The 22,576-nt window shown below is 41.7% G+C and overlaps 1 protein-coding gene across 8 annotated transcripts in view; it reads left to right on the plus strand.

Moving 5' to 3' along the window:
• ODF2L (outer dense fiber of sperm tails 2 like) overlaps positions 1-22,576 on the plus strand; it is a 60,588-nt gene that overhangs the window by 22,151 nt on the left and 15,861 nt on the right. For 4 of the 8 annotated variants that reach the window (XM_050962155.1, XM_050962161.1, XM_050962158.1 and 1 more), the window contains 8 exons: positions 1,422-1,531; positions 3,269-3,404; positions 5,448-5,558; positions 11,849-11,953; positions 13,056-13,214; positions 15,076-15,161; positions 15,246-15,408; positions 16,377-16,502. In XM_050962155.1, the coding sequence (XP_050818112.1) occupies positions 1,422-1,531; positions 3,269-3,404; positions 5,448-5,558; positions 11,849-11,953; positions 13,056-13,214; positions 15,076-15,161; positions 15,246-15,408; positions 16,377-16,502 (996 nt within the window). Of the gene's footprint in view, positions 1-1,421; positions 1,532-3,268; positions 3,405-5,447; positions 5,559-11,848; positions 11,954-13,055; positions 13,215-15,075; positions 15,162-15,245; positions 15,409-15,446; positions 15,528-16,376; positions 16,503-17,244; positions 17,363-22,576 lie in introns of those variants that run through there. The other 4 variants (XM_050962156.1, XR_007775454.1, XM_050962159.1 and 1 more) reach the window with 4 other exon arrangements.

Genomic DNA, 22,576 nt, shown 5'->3' on the forward strand with positions numbered 1-22,576 from the left:
CTTTGGAATTTTGCTCTAGGGGGTTTGGTCTCCTTTCAGTATGGTATACGCCAGTTAATGCTACTAGGATCATGCACATTAATCACTAAATATCATTGAGAAGCTTGTTCCCTTACATTCATAGGTGGGCCCTGATCCTGCAGTTTGAGCTGTGTGGATAGACATTGAAGTTAATAGACACAAGTGTCCACTCACACAGATCAGATTGCAGGATTGGGATCTTGATGTCTTAGTACTCAGCCATTGTCTTTTTTTAAAATGGATCAAGCAGGCAGCATGTCTTGTAGATGCTCAAATTTCTCTTTGTAAGCTATATGCTCTGAATTTTATAGAGCTTTGAAAATGAAGTTAGAACCTTCTCATTCAGCTGTCACTCAGACCTTGTTGAGGGCCTCTTGCTGCCTTTTTTTCACCAATGTTAAATTTCATAAGGCCAGGAGGATCAAAACTTTTGCAAGTGATCTTTCTGGAGTCAGTGGCTTACAATTCTGAATGGAATCAGTTGGCCCATTAGAGTACATTTAAAACTTGGTCTCCTTTCATTGCACTTCCCAACAGGTGGGAATATGCTTTTGTCATACCATTTCATAGCATGTTACACCATTGTAGACATACATTTGCCTAGTTGTTCTATCAGGATCTAATTAAATTTGCTTTGTTTCTGCCTTGTGGGCTTAATTTACCTTCAAATCACACGATGCAACTTGGTTTTCTCATGCTGACATTCAGTTGTACTGGACATTTTAATTAATTAATTAATTTAATTGCCATTTGTCAAACTTCAATTTCAATTTTTTTGTGTTGTCATAGTACTTTCTCTTTATTTTCCTATTGTGAAGTTTAAGGTGAAGGTTTTCAAAGCAGTTAATTTTAATGAAACGTGTAGCTAACTCTTCACTGCTTAGAAAAGCTCAACTGCCATTAAATAAACCACAAAATCTAATCTTTCTTCTTTTGTGTTTGAAACTCTTAGTTAGCTATTATTTCTTTTTCACAACATTTTGCTTTTATGACTTAATTTCATTTTGGCATTTATTTTGATTTCTTATTTTAAAAAGTCATTCTTATGTCTCAGAGATTAGTACAGTCAAAAATATTTCTTCTAAGAAAGCATTTTAGCTCAAATTTTGAAGTCATACTGTAGACTGCAGCTTGAAAACACCATGAGTGCTTAGTTCTGATTCAGTTCTAGGGACTCATAATTCTGTAGTTCAAGTTTATTTAATATATTTAAATTACCTCATTTAAAAATTTATTTTAATTTCTCTTCTTGAGATTGCAAGCTTAAGTTTACATTATTTTATACTACTGATGTGTGATTTAAGGCTGCTTTAAGTTAAAATATTTTTTGTGTTTAGGAACTGTGCAAAGTTAAAAAGCAGTTCTTATGTTACATGATCTATATTTTGTATATCCTCCAGGAAGTCAAATTGTCTGAAGTACTTTCAGCTTCCAGTGCCTGGAAAAATCATCATGAGAAGGCTGTAGAAGAAAAGACCTGGTTAGAGGTTCAATTTGAAACTCTGAAGAAGTAAGTTAAACTGTTGAAGCTTTTTGCAAATGAATAAGAAATAATATTAAATTTCATATACATGTTTTTACTATTTAAAATTCCCAGGTAGAATTTAGAACTTGGAAATTGGTGCTCAGAATTAGATGTTTCAACTATGGAACATATCTTAGCATTATCGCCTTCTCTTCATTGGATCACACAACTTCCATTATAACTAAAGAGTAACTTCTACATCATTCCTTACTACAGGGGCTTACTGTGCTTGACACAGGGAACCTCTCACCTTCCAGCAGTGGCTGCAATTACAGGCTATGAGCTGCTGTAACCTCTACTTGGGTTACACTCCATAGGGGGGAAATAGCTGAAGGATCTGAGTAGTAACTGATAGAACAGGGATTCTCCTCTCCAGGCCCACTGTCAAACCTTGCCTCCACAGCAGCACAGAAGAACCTCCCTGCATAGACTCCTGGCTTTCTACTCACAATTTTGCTGCACTGAATTGGACCACTGCAGAATGGGCCTTCCATACATGCAGATAGGGGATGGGATTTGCCCCCAGTGCATACATGTATGCCATTTGTCTGTATTCACAGACGAAACAGAACTCCCTAAAATCTTAAAATATATAATAGAAAAAGGTTGAATACCTAAAAATGCCTTTTTCCTTGGCATATGGTAAGAAGTATCCTTACACATTTTTATGGTTTGAACTACAGTTCGTATTTCCAATAGGTTTGTCATAAATACGTAAAATAAGACTAATGGCTGCTGCCTATACTTTTTAGTTGGGTTTCATGCAGAATGTTTGTTTTGTCAAATAGCTGTTTAAGGAAGAATGTTCACATGTTTGTAAGGGCCAAAATTAAGTTTATGGGTTTTGGTGTTTTGCGTTTCAGAAAACCTAATTTTAATGGAAAACGTTCTCGTGTTTTTTTTTTAATTTCAAAGAAAAAGTTTCTTTGCTTAGTTTTTGCTGCAATCTTTAATTCTATGACATTATGCCAGTGAATGAGTACCAGAAAGCTAAACTGTCTGTAAACAGAAGTGAATCTAATTAGACAGTTTTCATTATCTAATTTGACTGTAGTACAAAAAGTAAATTGGTATAAATGATGAAAAGTAAAGTAGAATTGGTTTACTTTTAATAGTTGAAGGTGGTATTCCTAACCCAGGGCCGGCTCCAGGCCACAGCGTGCCAAGCCGCCTGCGGGAGGTCCACCGGAGCCGCGGGACCACCGGACTCCCCCCAGGGAAGCCTGCGGGAGGTCCACCGGAGCCGCGGGACCGGCGAGCAGCAGAGCGCCCCCCGCAGCGTGCCGCCGTGCTTGAGGCAGCGAAATTGCTACAGCCGACCCTGTCGTAACCTACGGAAGAAATTTTTTTAAGATGGCTTTTAATTTGGCAGTCCCCTTTTAAATTCTGCATCATAATGTCTTGGACTGTAAATATATATAATCTGATATTTGCATTGGAAGAGAGCCTGTGCATTCCATCTAATCAGCTTATTTACAATTGTTCTAACCCCATTTCATATCCTTTAATCTTATTACCTCATTTATTGGAAAAGCTGAAGAACTTCCAACTTCTCCAGTTGTTGCTCATTTGGGGTGTGTAAATATATGGAGTTACTTTAATAAAAACAAAAAAACCCCCACAAACTTTTCAATAGCTGCTAGAGGAACATAATATGCAAATTAATTTTAAAAAAGTACTCCATGCTGGTTGCTGCAAAAGTTCTTGATTTATTTAATAAAGGCAGATCACAAACCTTTTGGAGGACCTGAAAAAAATACAAGATTGTGGAAGAAATTCAAATGAAGAAATCCATGGAAAGCTTAATTCTATCAATTCAGAACGTGCAAATATTCATCTTGAAAATGCAAAATTAAAGGTAGATTGTTATATAATTTCATTGTTCAGTATGACAATAACCCTGGATACCTGATGTATTTTTAAAATAAAGAGTACCTAGATTTAATTCAAATTTTGTTATTACTATACATTTTTAATATCTCGAGGCCTCCTTTAATAAACTGTGCACTTATCCAGTACCTTCCATCCAAGGACCTCAAAGAGCTTTCAGGTATTAATGAACTAAACATCACAAGACCTTTGTGAAGTAGATATTCTCATCCCCATTTTGAAGTGGTGAAAATGAAACATTGATAGGTTAACACAGGAAATCTCTGGCACAGCTAGGAATAGGTCTTTGATCTCCCAGTCCTGTATCTTAACCACACTACCTTCCGTCCTTTTCATTATCATTATTTATATGATTACTTAACTAATAGTTACCCTTTTAACTTGAAACAAAATTTTACTAATGTTCCAAACATGGGAACTGAGTTGACTTTTAATAGCTAGTTTCAAATTAAGTTAGGGAGATTTCAAACTTGCTTGGCACAATTTGATAAGAGTCTCTAGGACTTCCCTTTGCTGGTTTTGCTGCTACCTATCCTACTATTCTTTTTCTGTGGCTCATATTCTTGATCCTGGATATCCATTGTGGCCTTTTCCTGTAAACCAAAGCTTTACACACTGAAAAACCAATCACTGGGGCGTGTGGGTGGCCACTTTTCATCCCACTCCTCCAAAGATTATATTCACAATTATTATTTAATTGTTAATTACATCAAAAGATGCCTAGTTCATATGTCATCTGATCTACAAATACTGAAATCCAGTTTGTAACAAGAAAGCTTCTTTACCATTCAAGTCATTTTATTGCTGCATACATAGTTCAAATGGCATCTGACTTTATGTGAAATTCCCAAACAGTAAGTCTTGAGAGATCCAATTAAAAACAAGATTAAGAGTGAAGAAGATGATCATCTTAGAATAAAATAAATAGTATACATAATATCTGGTCTGCGTTTAGTTATAATAAAAGTTTTAAAAAACCTAAACATGTCTAGAAAGTACTTTTTCCTTTTGTCCTTCTAGCCTTTCAGAGTATGCCTACACTTGGAATTGGAGCTTGGGGGTGTGATTCCCAGCTCAAGAAGAAATACTCATGTTCTGAACAAGCTACCATGATAAAACTAGAGTGTAGCCATGAGCAGCGGAGGGCCTAGCTGCCACGAGTACCTTCCCATCCAAGACCCCAGGCTCATACTCAGGGCTGCTAGCCCATCCCACTGCTTGTGCTGCCACAGCTACATTCTGTTTTTAGCATGGTAGCTTGATCAGAACTAGTGTGAGTATTTCTCCTCAAGTTGGGAATCACACTCCTAGCTTGAAGTGTAGACATATACTGAGAATCACATTCTCTGGTTTCAAGTACATCACTGCTATCCTTTCAGATCCCTGTACTTTAATGTTGAAAGTGGTCACAGACTATAAAGATGTTCCAGAATTCATCATCATATCAGACATGCCAGTCAAGGTTACATAGGCAATTCAACAATATATTGTTTGATCAATATATTCCACTGCCTGGGGGGAGTGTAATAGTCTCTGTTCTCTGTATAGTGACTATTATCCCCTAAAGTCTTTAACATCCAACAGCCCTTCCAACTTGGAAAATAATTCCAAATTTTTCTTTTTTAAAATCAAGGCTTTCAAATGCCTCTTTGATTTTGCCTGCATCTTAGTCAGCCAGAGAATCAAGCTGATTGGATCTTGGTTTGCCCTCGAGTTAGATTAACTCACACTCAGTCTGTCTTTAAAATGACAGGATTTATGTCTTTTGTATAGTATTTCTACTCTGGATCAAATATGAATGAAAGTTGACAGATTTAAATGAGTTTGTCACAGTTACTTACCATGCAAAATAACAAAATGTAATCATGTACAATTAAATACTAGTAGTTTAATTGCTAGTTATATAATAGTGCTGATGGTGCTTTGATTTCTTAATTCTCCACTGTCAGAAAAAAAAGTGTATTGCCTAGAACAAGAATAAAATATTTATTTTCTGTGTATTTTAATCTAGGCTTTACTTGCTGCTTTGGAAGACAACACTGTTTCGGCTGAAGCTGAACTCTTAAATCTGCAAGAAAAAGTAAAGCAGCAGGAAAACCTTGCTGAACAGTATAAAACTCAGGTGACTAATGGACCTGGAAGGCTTAAGTATCAGTTTTATGTCAATATGCAGTTTTGAGATAATGATGAGGATCATATTTCAGAGACAAGGCGGATGAGGTAATATCTTCAGTTGGTGAAAGACACAAGCTTTTGAGCTACATAGAGGTCTTCCTCAGGTCTGGAAAAGGTACTGAGGGCTTGGCTACACTTGCGAGTTACAGTGCAATAAAGGAGCACTGGGCGCACTAGCTCCCTACCCATCCACACTGGCAAGGCACATAGAGCGCTCTGACTCAGCAGCTACAGGGCTGCTGGTACTCTACCTTGGCTAGTGGAATAACGTTTGCTGCGCCCCTGCTGGAGCGCCGTGGTGCCAGTGTGGATGAGGTGTTGTATTATTGCGCTCTGACCAGCCTCCGGAAACGTCCCATAATCCCCATAAGTCAAGTGGCTACTCTTGTCATTATTTTGAACTCACTGTAGGAATACGAATATGCTGTTTGAAAGCTCTGTTTCTGACAACTGGCTGCTTATTTGCTGAGACAGATAAGTATGCTCCGAGACAAATTAGTGTGGAATGCCGTGTGTGAGAGAGAGAGGCAGGGGAGAGGGGGTCTGCTGCTGTCTGAACTTACAAGACGGCATGCTGACATGCTCTCAGCCCCCCTAAAATCCACTCTCTCTCCCCCCACATACACACCCCCCATTTGAAAAGCACGTTGCAGTCACTTGCATGCCGGGATAGCTGCCCATAAGGCACCACTCCCAATGCCACTGCAAGTGCCGCAGATGTGGCCACGCCAGTGCACAAGCAGCTGTCAGTGTGGACAGACTGCAGCACTTTCCCTACTGCGCTTTCCTAAGGCTGGTTTAACTCACAGCGTTCTATATCTGCAAGTGAAGCCATGAGTGTCACAGCTAAATATGAGGTTGAACAGTTTAACGTAAGTAGTTAGTACGTATTCCATGGGACTATTGATGGTGAAGTGCTCTATTAGCATCCCTGTGGTCATAGTACAAAAAGTGGGGAGGAGCCTTGTCTATACTACAAAGTTTTGTTGGCAAAAGTTATAAAATAATTTAAAAAAAAAAAAAAAGGAGATATACCTATCTCATTGAACTGGAAAGGACCCTGAAAGGTCATTGAGTCTAGCCCCCTGTCTCTACTCGCAGGGCCAAGCACTGATTTTGCTCCAGATCCCTAAGTGTCCCCCTTCAAGGATTGAACTCACAACCTTAGGTTTAGTAGGCCAATGCTCAAATCACTGAGCTATCCCTCCACCCTGAGTTAAGCTGCTTTAATTAAAACTGCTGTTGCATGTCCACACTATGCTCATTGTGTTGACAGAGTGCATCCACACTAGCAGAGAGGAGGCCACTGTGGTAGCTATCCCAATGTGCAACTGGCCGCAGGATGCTTTTGGAAGGGTTTGCAATGCTTCGTGGGGCAAGTGCAGTGTCACATGATGCAGGTTTCTCAATCCCATCTTTCCATGGGCATCCTAGTAGATTATCAGCTGCTTTTCAACTGAAGTGGTGTGGGGAGAGACAGGAGAGTGGTGTATCCAGGGCGAGGGAGACAACAGACCAACTGACCTACCCTGAGGCAGGGGAGGGGGATATGCCCCTCAATGTCTCCCCCCCGGCCCTGCTCGGCACAGCAGTCCCTCTCGAAGCAACCTGCTCTTCCTGCCTGCCTTTGGTTCTGTGATTCCCTCTGAGTTCTCCTACAGCCTCCTCCGCTGCCAGGGGTGGCATCCTGAACAGCTCTGAATGCTAAGGAATGTCAAAGCAGCACAGCAATCCCTACCCACCCACCCTCCACTCCCCGCAACAGCAGTCTGCCTGCTGCTGTGTTCCTAGTGCAGGGCACAACTGGAGCATTCCAAGTTAATGATTTGCTCTTTGTTCCCAGAGCAGAGCAGCATGTTCAGCTGTCCTGGAGTCTTGAAAGGGGAGGGACGCATGCCTTCAGGGCAGCAGAGATCAAAACAGTGAGCAGAGTGATCACTGCATGCATTGTAGGATACTGGTGGAAGCCAGTTATGTTGACAAAACAAACAGCAGCGTCTACACTGACCTGACACTTTGTCGCTTTAACTTTGCCACAAAAAGCTTTATGCCTCTCATCGAGGTGGTTTTATCTTGTTGGCAAAACAGCAGTGTTTTGCTGCCCAAAGTAGCTCTGTAGTGTATACAGCTCCCCTGCTGACAAAACTTTGTAGTGAAGACAAGGCTATAGTGTCTAGCAAAGTTATGAATTTAAGTTCCTAGGCTCTCCTTTTGAGAGTATTATTGTGCAGGTTTCCTTTGAGGATGAGGACTGATAGGTCAGATTTAGTGTTCACTCACAGGTGATATGGTGTTTTTGTCTTTTATCAGTTTGCTGTGTGAGTTCATTCGAGACTGTAGTATTTGTGTGGTTTCACCCACACAGTTGTTACTGGGGCATTTAGTGTACTGTATGAGGTACACCACATGCTGTGATAAGCATGTGTAGGATCCATGGATCTTGAAAGGTGTGTTGTAGGGGGTGTTAATCATAGTAATAGTGGAGATACCACCTGCAGTTTTTGCATCTGTTGTTCTGTCAGGATCTGGTGTCGCTCTGAGTTGCTGTTCTGGTCTGTGGGGCAGTTGCATCTGGTGATGAGCTTAGAGAGGTTGTGCGGGGGTTGTTTGAAGGCCGGAAGAGGGGGGTCAGGTAAGATTTTTCAGGATGGGGTCCCCATCAAATATGGATTATAGTTGTTTGATGATACCCCTTATGTATTCCAGTATGGGGTGGTAGGTGACAACTAGGGGTGTGCTGTCAGAGTGGGGTGTATTTCTGCACTGAAGCAGGTTCTCTCAGGGTATTTGGGTGGCCTGTTCCATGATGCGATCTACTTCTCTAGTGGACTGTTCTTGTTTAGTGAAGGTGGTTTTGAGTGATTTAAGGTGTCTATCCCAGACTTTCTCCTTGGAGCATAGTCAATGGTATCTGAGTACCTGGATATAGATAACAGATAATACCTTGAAGAAATTTATTTGGACAAATGCACCATGAAACCAATGATATACCTGAGATACATCAATGATATTTAAGATGACTTAAGTTCCCTCATAGATTCCCACCATGACTTCAATAACCACCATCAACCCGTTAAACACTCTCTGGAACACTCTGTTGCTAGCATCAACTTCTTGGACACAATGATCAGCTTCAATGGAACCCTAGAGACAATTCTGTACAAGAAACCCACGGATCACCACACTTACTTTGATAGATCCATTAATCACCCCAAACACACCAAGAAATCTGTTATTTAAAGCCAAGCACTCAGATACCACAGACTATGCTCCAAGGAGAAAGTCCAGGATATACATCTTAAAATACTCAAAACCACCTTCACCAAACAAGGACACTCCACCTGAAAAGTAGATCGCATCATGGAATGGACCACCCGAATACCTGGAGAGAACCTGCTTCAGTACAGATATAAAACCCATTCCAACTGCACACCCTTAGTTGTCGCCTACCACCCCACACTGGAACCTATACATGGTATCATCAAACTACTACAACCCTTACTTGATGAGGACCCCATCCTGAAATAAATCTTTCCTGAACTCCTTCTTCTGGCCTTCAAACAGCCTCTCCAAGCTCATCATCTGAAAAAAGATCCCCACAGACCAGGACATCTGGTAACAGTCCGGGGACTAGTGAGGTAGCACTAGAGTAATGTTTTGGCAGTCTGTTCATATGGCATATGGATATTTTATCTCAGTGCGAGGGAAATACCAGTAAAGCCCATAGTTTACAAATCTGTTTTGAGTTCCTTAGCAATTCCTTTGTAGTATGTGCCTTTGTTTACGGAGAGGAAATTTTAGCATGATGTATTAGATGTTTTATTGAATTCAGTGATAGCGTAAGGACACCCTTGATTGACATCTCTAACTCATCATATTTTGAAATTACTGACCAGGCAACAGTTTTATTACAAACTCAAAAACCTGCCAACAGGCCTTGCCTATGGAGCAAGGAGCTACAATAAAACTTTTAGCCTGTTATAAGAGTCAAGAGGTAGCTCCTCAGCACATCCAGCCTTAAGTAGTTATTAGAGTTCAAACTAGTGGCTGGGCTACTTTCAGAAATAGACTGCCATTAGTTGACACCCACTGTTTTGAGAGGGAGGAGATTGGACAATTAACTGCCCCCACACAACAGCTGCAGCTCGTTCTCCATGGTGGATAATGAGCCATTATATTACCAGTTAATTTGGCATTTTATATTCAGAGTTGTCCTTTCAAAATATTTTCTGTGAAGCGGGGTCTGTCACACTGCAGCAAATTTGAAAGAAGAAAACATGATGCCAGGAAACTTAGTTTCCTCACTGCTTCTCTTGATTACGTTCTTTTTTTTAAACAAATTTTCTCCCTCTAAGCCCAGTTTCTCCACTTACTTGCTGTTGCAGTGAAACCATAATTTTGCTCTTTATCATAGGAATTTCTTACAGTGGAAATGATTGATGTTATTTTGATTTCACTACAAAGATGAGATAGAGGAGAGATTGGAATACAAAGAGGGAAATTCCTTGTTAAAGCACATATATTTTTGATAAGTAACAGAAGTTGGAGGCATGGAAAACCTGTGAAACACATGTAAGAAAAATGGGTTTACCTTTAAGTATTCTGCAGTGTAAAAGCTCTTTTTAACTGAAGTAGTATTTTTCTCTGTTAAATCTATTAAACATTTTAAACAGAACAGCACTTTTTTCACAAGCAGAATTTTCCAAACTGTAATAAGATCTCATCGCACCAAATCTAAATTATGGTAAATTAATGTTGACTATTTTTATCTCCATGAGAAATAAAAATTCAGTTACTGCTATCTAACTAAAAGGCTGTACAATTTGATCATTTTAAAGGTGGTGGTCCATTGATTTCAGCAGGAGCTTCTAGGTCCTCTGCACCTTAGAAAGCCACACCAGACATTTAGGTGCCAAAAAATGTGTTTAGGAGCCTAAATTTATGCACACAATTTTGAAAATGTTGGCCTTGGCCCTTTAGAATCAATCCAACTCCCACTGAAGTCAATAGGAGCCTGTCCAGTGACTCCAATGGGAGTTGCATCAGGCCCTTAATGAATAACTGGCAACATTCATTACACCAAGGATGAATTTGTCCCCATGTATCTTAAAGTGATGAGAATTTTTGAAATTTGGAGACATGGTAGTATGAGCTTTTGAAATGGCTAGATATATTCATATTTATATATTTATAACTTTTTGCATATGGCCGTAACAAAGCCTTTGAAATGGAAGATATAGGTGCTTATAAATCATATTAACCACTTGTTGCCTTTTATTTACTGTATGAAATAAAGTAACTTTAAAGTGCAGTGAGCTTCAAGTGCCTGTGTAAATTCAAGTGAATTGTTTCAAAGATTGTGGGGTTTTTTTTCATGATAAGCACAGAGGCTTTTCATTAAAGTCTGTGGGTACATCTACAGTACCTGCTGGATTGGTGAGTAGTGATCGATCTATCGGGGATCAATTTATCGCATCTAGTGTAGACGCGATAAAATCGATCCCCGATTGCTGTACCGTCAACTCTGGAACTCCACCGTGTCGAGAGGCGGGAATGGCAGCGGTCAACTTGCTGCCATCCTCACGGCCCCCCAGTGTAGACCTAGCCTAAGTGCATTAACATGAATATGTTAATGCTATTTGGGCTTTGTTAGATGAGTTTAATTGCAGGACAGAAAAGTTTGCCTCTGAAAAAATAACTGCAATGCTTGAATTAATAATGGGAACCTCATCTGATAAGTAATTTGGTCTTGTTTCAGTCCCAGAAGACTACATTTGCCATTTACACATTTGGATGACTTCCATCAGGTTGACCAGGTGTCGCACAGCAAGGAAGGAAAACTGCAGTTATTGCAATTGGGGAGTGATGCAAGGGATTCAAGTAAATGAGTCAGCTAATAGTCAAATAGTGCCAAGTCACAGTTTCTGCCACTGCAAAGATATAAGTTTGGGGGCAACAAAGTCAAAATAGGTTTTCTGTATCTGTATGAGTACAATACATGGCTTGGAATAGGGAGCAGTCTCCAGTTGCTCAGCAGCTTGGGTAATATTCAATGTTTCTGCAGCCTACTCAGTTGTGAAGGCAATTATGAGGATAGAGAAAATGAATAAGTAAGTATAGGCAATGCCAAAGTACCATTTGGGGAAATGAAAGGCTGTTGCTTGACATAAATGCTTCCAGCTTTAAGGAATGATGGAGTAGCATTTGCAAATATATGTAAAATGTATTGTATCCTAGGTACAAAAATTACAAATGGAAGCAGAAGAATTGAAAGCTAGATACGAGAAAGTGTTAAATGAAAACAAAATAATAACAGAAGCCAAAAATTTAGAGATAAGTGAGGTAAGTAGTCCACTTTAACAAACAGTATAACACGGTTTCATGGTATTTTGTAGAACAGTGAACCTCAAACTGGCCTGAGAACCACTTGCTGGTGGTTGTAAGAAAATGGCTCTCTTGTTTTCCAGGTACTACATTGCATAAATATACAATACATTGCATAAATATATGCAAAAAATACATTAAATACTTCACTAACATTACTTTTCCCTCTAAGCAATTGCTGTAATCACCACAGTGTGAGAATTTCAGAGCAGGAGCAGCAGTCATTCCCAGGACAGTAACTAGGTAGGAGGTGGTCCACACTATAACAATTTGTGAATCCATCATAGCATGTTCATATTGACTGATTTGTTTGTTTGTTTTTTAAATACCAATCAGTGGCCTAGTTTACCCCCACCCTCATGAAAAGCTGTGGAAGCTGGACAGGGAAGAAGGAAATTACTGTAAGGTTTGCTTTGTTAAGCATCCTACAAATTAGCATTTTAGGAGTGCAGTATACATACAATAGCTTGTTGAAAATGTTCACGTTACTTTTCCTAAACATTTCATTATATTTTCAGTGTCACTGAGCCCTGACTAAAATATAGGGCTGGAGGAATGAGTTTGTGCCATAATGTCAGGGCTGGCACTACCATTTAGGCAGCCTAGGCAATCGCCTAGGGCACCAGGATTATTTGGGGGGCGGCATTATGCTGGTGGGGCGGCAGGCTGCTCCGGTTGACCTGCCGCAGGCATGCCTGTGGAGGGTCTGTTGGTCCGTGGCTCCGATGGAGCTGCCACAGTCATGCCTGCAGACGGTCGGCTGCTCGCACGGCTCCGGTGGACCGCCCACAGGCATGACTGTGGCAGCTCCACTGGAGCCGCAGGATCAGCGCGGGGGGCGGCGAAATGGCCATGCGCCTAGGGCGCGAGAAACCCTAGCGCCGGTCCTGCATAATGTTCATTCCATTTTTCATTATTATTGGAGGAATAACATTATGCAAAAATGTGTGTAGAATTTTAGATGTATTGTGTATGTTATCATATGGAAAGCTTTTGAAAATTTTTAACAAATAATTTATGATTTTGTACCTACCTGTTTTCCCTTAATGCTACCATGCAGGTGAGGAGCCAGATACAGGCTCAGTTGAAGGAGTTAGAACATGTTCGTGACTTACTGAAAGTAGCTGAAGAGAGGCTGCTGGAGTATCAGGAAAATCTGTTGTCTTACAAAAGGAGCTATGCAGACAAATCCAAAACCATTAGGGAGCTACAGGTTCAGGTGCTTAGAGCATAACCATTTAATAGTAAAGTATCTAAACTATGTGGAAGAAGGGCTTGGGAGTAGTTTTGCCATGTGAGGGAACCCATGTCAATGTTCTCTCATCGACATACTTGCTTAATAGAACAGAAGTTCCTTTTGCAGCAATTGTGATACTCTTTGTGATATGTTCTGCCTGCATTTTTTTGTACGTTGAGAGATGAAATTGCAGCTTCAGTTCCTAACTGAAAATTCTTCTTATTTATTTTTGCGTTTAGATTTTAGAGCTAATAAGACAGACCTCTTCTCTTTTGAATAATTAGATATGTTAAACGTGAATCCCCAGCTGAATCCCAGAAAGTTTTCCTTGTTAATATACTATACAGTTCTAAAGGACACCATTATATTTAATGGAGTAATTTCAATCTCTGGATTTTTTTTCATGTAATGAAAATACTGTATTTTTAAAAAATGATATTGTAATGCCCAATTTATAAGCTGGGCAATACTTGTTCAGGAAAATGGCTACAAATCATAAATTTCAAAGCAGTAAATTATATCCTATTTTACAAGTTATATGTACAATACAATGTAAATATACTAAAAAGGACACTTCAGACTTCTAAAAAAAGATGATTTCCAAGTAATTTTTAGAGTTTTTAATCACTGTTTATAGTCTCTTAAGGGCCTGAATGTTTTTCCTCCTGTTTTTAATATACATTTCATTTTTCAAAGATTTTGATTCTGAACATTGAGAGAAAAACAACTTATAGTTTTTTTATTTTAAACTTAAATGTATGTGACAGACTATATATCTTCTTTGTGGACTAGAATAATCTATGACAGCAGAGCTCTGGGAAGTGTTTGAATTAATGGGGAAAACCAGAAAGAGTCTCCTAAAACTTATTGACAGGTAATCAGTGGCAAAACTTTCAATGATGTCATTAGAAACAGAAAGAGGTCCCATGTGCTATTTTTGTGATCCGTATAAAAATACAAGCTCTGGATTTTATGTTAAATTTCTTGGAAAGATCATCTTTATTGCTATAGGATAGATTCTGCTCTCACTTAAACCTGTCCAAGGCCTCAATTTGGGAAAGTACTTAATCACATGTTTAATTTTAAGTAAATTCCATTAATTTCCTGGAGAATAAGTAGGTACTTAAAGTTAATCTCATGTTTGCATGATTTCTTGAAGAGGGAGATGGTCCTGAATTGAGGCCTAAATACAGAGAAACTCTAATGTCAGTGATGTTTCTCAAGGTTTTCACTGTGTACCTGAGATCAGAATCTGATCACTAGTTTGTCGACATGACATTTAAATTCAAATAATCAGTATTTTTCTTCTATTATATCTAGCTATAGTCTCATATATATAGTTAAAGTCTAGTATATGTGTTTGCAAAGTTTATTGCTCTTTTCAAAATAAATACTTTGGTGCTTTAATGAAATCCATCAGACAGCACTCCTAAGCTGCTCCTGCATAAGAACAATTGTACATGTAGGAAAATGGTAAGGAAACAAATATCATTATCAAGCTTCCAAGCACTATTTTTATACTGTGAGGACAAAATTTTAAAATGGAGAAAAAAGGCTTTATGAGCCAGATTTTGCACGAATTTAAACCTGTCCAACTAAATGTATTAGGTTGCAGGGTAAACCAGCCCTAAGTTCATGCCATAATAAGTCTTTAGGTTACAATAATAGTCTGCTACTATAGTTTTATTTTATTTGCTTCAAATATAGGCCAAATACTGCTTGCCATGGTGATGAAGTAGGCCCACTGATTTTAATAGGATAGCTTGAATAAGGCAAGCTTGATTTGGCTTATAATGTCCTGTGCAAATCTCCATTAAATAGAATGGAAACATCATTTTCACAGATGGATGGCAACAACAGGTTCTTGAGAAACCATTCTTTGGAAGAGGAAAACTGTAACATTCAGAAGAAATATGAATATCTGAAAAGGTAAATGTGATATCTGACTAGCACTCACTTTTACATTTTTCTCCTCGTAATCAAATTTCATGTGTGTATCTGTTTTACATAAAGACAGTTAGAAAGGATGGAAGTACAAAATGAAGAACTTGCACATCAGCTGGCAAACCAAGAGGAGAGACTTCAGCATAGTGAATTGCAGCTTAAAGAGAAATTAGCAGAATATGATGCTTTAGCCAGACAGTTGGAGGCTGCTTTAGAAGAAGGCAGAAAAAAGGTATATATGGTGTAATATGTTTTTAAATTTGATTTCAGTTTTTCCATTTTCAAATGAAGAAAAATCTTTAAAAGAACAAAGGGCTTGAGGAGGTGTGATGGCCAGACAAATCAAGAAAGGTAGATCATTCCATAGGAGGGGACAGTGTGGAAAAATAGGTCAATGGGAATTTTGCCTGAATAAATACAAAGAACTTTGGATTTCCTAGCCCTATTGAAGCTTATGGCAAAACTCCCATTGACTTCAATGGGACCGAGATTTTGTCCTTCATCTTTATACAAAGGAATTCTTTCCTTCAAACAACATGAAGAGCTTCAACCACCCAATATTTAAAATGTGCAGAAGTGACAGAGTTTCTGATCAAAAGCTTCAGCTTGTCTTTTTTCATTTCCCTTTTGAATGGGCAGCCCACTAGGACTTTGATATTGAGCCTAATGTCAGAAGAGGGTTTTTCCACACTCAAAATTGGCAAGTTTTTGTGTGGTCATGAACAGAAAAGATTAGATTTCAAGCAATAAAACAAATAGGCGAAGAAGTGTAGGAACTTACATCACAAGTAACTATTGCAGTACAATCAGAAAAATATATATCGGAAGTGATAATGTTTCCATTAAATTAACTATGTAAAGTAGAATGTACAATTGTATGATTGTTTTCATATTCTAGTAATAGTGACAGATTCTGAATAAGTATCAGTTCAGGACAGATTCACAGATGAGTCGGACTCCCCCCCCCCCATTAATCATTCCTGCAGTATTTTCCTATGAGACAGCTTATTTCACTTTAAATCCGAATGTATTCCATGTGTGCTCAAGGTGGGGAATAGAGAGAGGATTATAATCAGCAAATACGGACAAGACGATCAATTGTAGCATAAAATAGTTTAAAATAATTATTTGTTGTTTTGTGCTTCAAATGCAGGGTTATATGTAATTAAATAGCTTTTTCTTCCTTCATTACCATCACAGGAGTCTGAAGAGGTTGAAAAAATGTCATCCAAGGAGAGAGCTCTTCAGACAAAAATATTGACTCTGGAAACCGAATTAAGAGAGAGACGAGAGGAGCAAAAGCGACTTGTCTGCAAATTAAACAATGTGAGTATCTATCACTTTACTGACACTGATCATAAACTGCTTAGTTAATTTAATCACTACATACACTAAAGTGTTTTAAATAGATAAATATTTCTAAATGAATTTGTACATAATTTGGGGCACAGAGTCAGTTCACATAATTCAATTAAGCATAAAACTATCAGAAAGACTGCATATTTTGTGCACAGAATTATAGATGACAGGTTAGGAAAAGATCTCCAGGATACCTAATCCATCTTCCTACATTAGTGCAGGATTGTCTGCTCTGCTAAGACCCTTTAGTAACCTCCCTTGGGGCTGCTCCTTATTCTAAAGGCTCACCCAGACAAACAAATTGTTAGCAGGTCCAGACCTACTTAGTGAAGTGGATAAATGTATTTCTGAGCTGGTAAAAGAATCTGATCTGACCAAGAATCTGTGCAAACATTTTCAAACATGAATGCTTCAAGTTAATCACCTATAGCCTTATATGGGAATCTAAATAAGTGCCATGATTTTCAAAGGTTTCAAGAACTTGCTGATCCTAGGTGTGGCACATTGGTACTTGCCCTATCAGCAAGGCCCCGTTTCAAGAAGGTATTGTGGACTTGGCACCTTTTGAACATCAGGCTAGCTACTTAAGTGCCAAAGTATGAATTTAGGTGGAGATTTTCAAAGCAATCTTGGGGATTTCAACACATTTTACATTATTGTTAATAGAAGGCATGTCTAAATCCTCTACTCTTCGAAAATTGCATCCCAGGTGCTTAACTTCAGGTATCCAAATAGAAAATGTTGGCCCTTGATTTCATGGCATCCGGCTAGAGACAACAGTACTCAAATTGATGCATAAGGTTTCAGAGACCGGGGACCTGATTCTGGCCCTGCAGTGCTGTAAAATGGTATTTTCTGCCAACAGCCACATAAACACCACAAAGGTAACAAACATTTCCCCCCTTAATTTAAAAAACAATAAACAAAATTTCATTTTTCTTTCATCCTTCATGAGGTGGGTGAATATTACATAAATCCTCATAGACTTTTTTGGGAGGGTAGGGGGGTAAGAGATGAATTCCAGCTAAATTGAAGGTGGCGTATGGTCAAAAGGAACTCTGGCTACACCGGGTCACCTAGAGCCAGGGATTCTTCTTACATTCTGAACTGGCCTTTTTCTCCTTCTAGCATGAACTCTGGTTTAAGATTCACAGGAAGTTTTTTAAACCCTCTAGAAGCTGGGGGGAAAAAGCTCAAAACTGATGGCATGCGTCTCCCTATTGTCACAGAATTGTTTTGATGTGTCGTTAATTATAATAAAATAAAAACAATTTACAATGGATAGAAATGATACAGTAAGAATGGAAAGGCACAACACTGACAAAGATAAGCAGTATTGCAGGGAGAGTTTAGTTTCTTCTTCTACTTTGGATATTTCTGTGAAGTCTATTAGAGCTTTCCAAGTTTGAGACAGAGAATGAAGTTGGCGTTTTTGTCTGTTCCCTGTTCATCCTTGTGTAGTCAGTTGATTATTGAATATTTTTGATACATCTTTCCAATTTGTCATGTTTCTCTGGGCAACTATTATCAAGAAGTCTAGCAGTATGTGACTGTTAAAACAGTTAAAATGGTCAACTTGGGCAGGGGTAGGGGAGAGGATAGGGAGTCTATATGGTTTTTAAATGAGTAAAGTAACTTACCTATGGGATTGTCAGTAACAAGTGTCTCTCCACATCAGCCTAGAGCGTAATATGTACCACTATATTTTAACATTTTTCATGAGCGTCTAGGTTGCACAACAGTTTTTACGGTTTTACTCTAAGGTAGAAACTTCTGAGTTCTGATTCCAATTTTATGTTGTAGTTCTGAAAAATCTTCATATTTTATTTTTCAATAAATAAATGTGGAGGCTCCAGCATGGCACGGAGAGACACAAGCCACTGGCTGCATGGAGGTGGGAGATAATGCTGCAGCTCCGCCCCTCCCCCCCCTCAGGACACAGACTCAGCAGTGAGGTTGCACCTGATCCTGACACAGTGCAAGGGCCTGGCCTGCCCCATAAAGATCCCAGAGCCCTGCCCCTCCACACCAGGCATACCAAGATAGCAAGAGAGAGGGACAGAGTATTGCATGCACACGCAGCCCTGGCTCCCAATCCAGGTGTGAGGCTAGCAGGCTCAGCCTGGCAGGATCCAAGTTTGGAGGGGGCTTAGTGTGTGTCGGGGATCCAGGTGCGGGGTCAGAGGGTTCTATGTGGGCTAATCTGGGTGCAGTGGCTTGGTGAGGGGAGGTGGGGGTTGGAGGCACAGGAGTTTATTAGACGGGGTCCAGGTGCAGGGGGAATTAGCCTTTGCAGGGGGGTCAAGATGAAGGTGGTTGGTGCTCAGCAAGGGGGGGGTCTAGGTTGGGGTTTGGCAGGAGGGGCCTGGAGGGGGGGCTGAGCAGAGGGATCCAGATTTTGGGGGGTGAGGCTCATCAAGGTGGGGGTGGGTCTGGGTGAAGAGGTGGGAGTCCAAAGGCAGGGAGGAGGGGCTCAGCAGGTGAGCCAGGTAGAGGAGGGGTGGGGCTTGGCAGGGGAATCTGGGTATGGCAGGGTCTGGATGCATGGGGGTTGGGTGGGGAGCAGTTCCCCGTACGATCACCTCTCCCCCTGCAGCTGAGGAGTGATGGGGCAGGAAGCTGGAGGGTGGAGCTTCCTGCAGCTGAGGGAGGTTCCCAATCTGACCCAGACATGGTTGCTCCTTGCGGGGGAAGAGTAAGTCCCATCCTCCCCTAACCCAGCCAGGTCTAGCAGCTGAGCCCAGCTCCGGTAGGAGCCAATAGATCCCCAGATGCCCCCTCCCAGCAGTAATTTACCTCTCCGCCAGCTGCTCCAGGCACCCAAAATGACACACTTGGGCTGCTGGGGAGGAGTGCATGACTGTTCCTGCAGCTTCCCCCTGATAAGTCATTTTTCTATGTGGAAGCAAACAAATCTGTTGGGTACTTGAATTCTGTGACTCTTTGCTGGCTTATGATCGCTCTTTGTGGTGCTGGATTCTTGAGAGTTTAATATTTTTCTATGGAAGCTGCTAATCCTGTCATAGCTACAGAGCAAGCTGCACCTTGGACTTCTTTTAGTTCCTCTCAAATACACCCTTCAGTTGACAGGTCTGGCTTTCTGCACCTCGCTTCAGGTAGAAGCACTCGGTCCAACAACTCCTAAACTGGATCTCTGGACTGCAGTCCCTTTTTACCAAGCTTAGTAATGACACAGGCCCAACTTGATTTGGTATCTATAAGAGGTTTCCTTCAGGGGTCTCTAGCAAGGCAAGTTTGCATTTACACAGAAGTGTCTTCCGAATGAAGCATTATTTGTTTGTTCCTCAAAAGTACAAAGCACTAGAGTATAGGGTAGAAACAAGAGACCTGCATGCATGAATCTTACTTACAAAGGCTGCCAAGGAAAGTTTAAGATATAAGTACTCATCAGCCCAGGTAACTCCATATCTGGCAGAGAGAGGCAACCTACCCTGTACAGCATCTCTGTCTTTTGGCATCCATCTTGGTGTCAGCCTCAGTCTGCTAACACCCTTTTCTACCTGTGGCAAGGTGCTGCTACAGAAGCCCTTAATCAGCTCCTGCTGCTCCAGCCCCAATCAGGGAGAATGTATTGGGGCTGGGTTAACCGCCATGTGTTTGCCTGATAACTGATCACACCTGCCAGCCTCATTAGCAGGAGCTATAAGGCTGGAAGGAAGTGAGACAAGGGGTGTGGGGCTGGAGACTAAGAGTGGGAGATCAGGCTCAGAGGGAGTAGAAGCCTCCTAGTCTGTTGCTGGCAAGGCCTGTGGTAGGCCAAGCAGTTGTAAAACCTGTATATAGTTGGAAACGTGGTGGGAAACTGATCATTAATAAAGAACACACAGCTGTTGCACCAGACAGAAGTGTCCCTGATTCATGGAGGTCAGGGGCCAAGAGGCTGAATCTGGAGGGGTGCAGTGAGAGTCTCATTACACTATCCCTCCCTTTTTGTAGGCTAGCATCTGCAAGAGTTTAGTACAGGAACTCCTCACTTAAAGTTGTCCCGGTTAACATTGTTTTGATGTTAAGTTGCTGATCAATTAGGGAACATGCTCATTTGAAGTTGTGAAATGCTCCCTTCTAATGTCATTTGGCAGCCCCCTGTTTTGTCCACTTGTAAGCCGGTCGTGTCGGGGCTCGTCCCTCTCAGGCGCAGCGGGGAGCCAGGGCGCCTCCTTACGCACTGCAGTCCGGGTAGGCTTAGCCTCTCGGCAGGTGTTGAGCGGGGTACAAGGTCTGTAAACAAGGTAGAGCCCCGGCCCTCTAGCCGGGGTCGAGGCTCTCAAAGTAGATAAGCCCCAGCCCTTGGACAGGGCAGGCAGTAATAGTTCAGGCTCAGGCCTCTAGCAGGGGCTGAGCAAACACAGTATCAGCCCGGGCCCTTGGCTCGGGCGGGGCACCAAACACAAGTCTAATTAGCTCTGGCCCTTTGGGTCAGGGCAGAGCAGTGGCAATAGGCAGGAAGAAGGGGAGTCTGCCACCCAGTTACAGGAATGCAGGCCCTCCCACTCCACTGCGTTCCAGCCCCAGGGCCCTAGCAGCGGTCAAGACCCGCTGTGGTCAGTGGGGATCCTGGCCGCAACACACTGACATGGGTTCGGGCTCTTCAGGAGCCAAACCAGGGTCAGCTATCCCCAGGCTACTTCCAGCCTCCCCCTCTCTGGGTACCTGGTCCTTGTCAGCGTCGTCTGGTAGGTCCCAGACCATGGGTTCCTCCGGATGCCGGTCGTGGGGAAGCTCAGGCCACTCCTCGGGGTATCGGGCACACAGCAGGTCAGGCCGACGTTCCTCCGGGTACCAGGTCTGAGGCAAGTCCAGCCAGCGCTCCTCTGGGTAGTGGGCGCGGGGCAGGTCCGGCCCAGCAGGAGCCCAGGCACCAGCATCTGTCCTCTCCTGCAGCCAACTGAGCTGCTGGGGCCGGGCTTTTATACTTCCTGTCCCGCCCCTTGACTTCCGGGGGGCGGGGACAGGCTGTGCTGACTCCGCCCACTGAGGCACCTGCTCTGGCTCGTCCCTCTCAGGCGCGGCAGGGAGCCAGGGCGCCTCCTTACACCACTGCTTGCAGGAAGAGCAGCCCGTTGCAGCTAGCTGGTGGGTGCTTGGAACCAGTATGGACCAGCAGCCCCCCATCAGCTCCCCACTCCCTAAATTTGCTGTGCAGCAGCTGTCCCTCCCCCCCCCACTGCCATGTGCTGCTCCTGCCCTCTGCCTTGGAGCTGCTCCCAGAGACTCCTGCTTGCTGTATGGGGGAAAGGGGGAAGAAGGGGGCTAATGTCAGAGTGTCTCCCGCTCCCCCCTGCTCCTCCATAGAGTTACAAGATGTCTTGATTTTATAGGGACAGTCTCAATTTTTAGGTCTTTTTCTTATATAGGCTGCTATTACCCCCCACCACTGTCCTGATTTTTCACATTTGCTGTCTGGTCACCCTAATCCTGTACCCTGCTTACCCCGTCTTCCATAGAGCAGGGGGACACATGACGGAGGGAGGGAGCTTCTAGGCAGTAGCTGTGGGTCTCAGCAAGCTGATTTAATTAGGAAGGCAGTGTACTTAAGCCTGGGGTCAGTTACTTAAAGGGAAAATGTGCATTTTTTCTCTCACACACAAGGTGTGTGTTTATGTCTGCCCTTCCCCCTTTCCTGCTGCCTTGTAGAGTGTTATGAGAGTTAACCCTTGAGAGCCCGGTCAATTGCTAGTTCATTTAGCAGTAAAGCATTCCCTGGGAAATATCCCACCCTCCGACTCCTCCACCTCAACCAAGCTTCACAATCATCATCACTGTATACCAGTATTAAATTGTTTGTTTAAAACTTATTGTGTGTGTGTGTGTGTGTGTGTGTGTGTGTGTGTGTGTGTGTGTGTGTGTGTGTGTAAAAATATAGTATCAGAGGGGTAGCCGTGTTAGTCTGGATCTGTAAAAGCAGCAAAGAATCCTGTGGCACCTTATAGACTTGGAGCATGAGCTTTCGTGGGTGAATACCCACTTCGTCAGATGCATGTAGTGGAAATTTCCAGGGGCAGATATATATATGCAGGCAA

The sequence above is a fragment of the Gopherus flavomarginatus genome, chromosome 7 (assembly GCF_025201925.1).
Source record: "Gopherus flavomarginatus isolate rGopFla2 chromosome 7, rGopFla2.mat.asm, whole genome shotgun sequence".
Taxonomy (NCBI): Eukaryota; Metazoa; Chordata; order Testudines; family Testudinidae; genus Gopherus; species Gopherus flavomarginatus.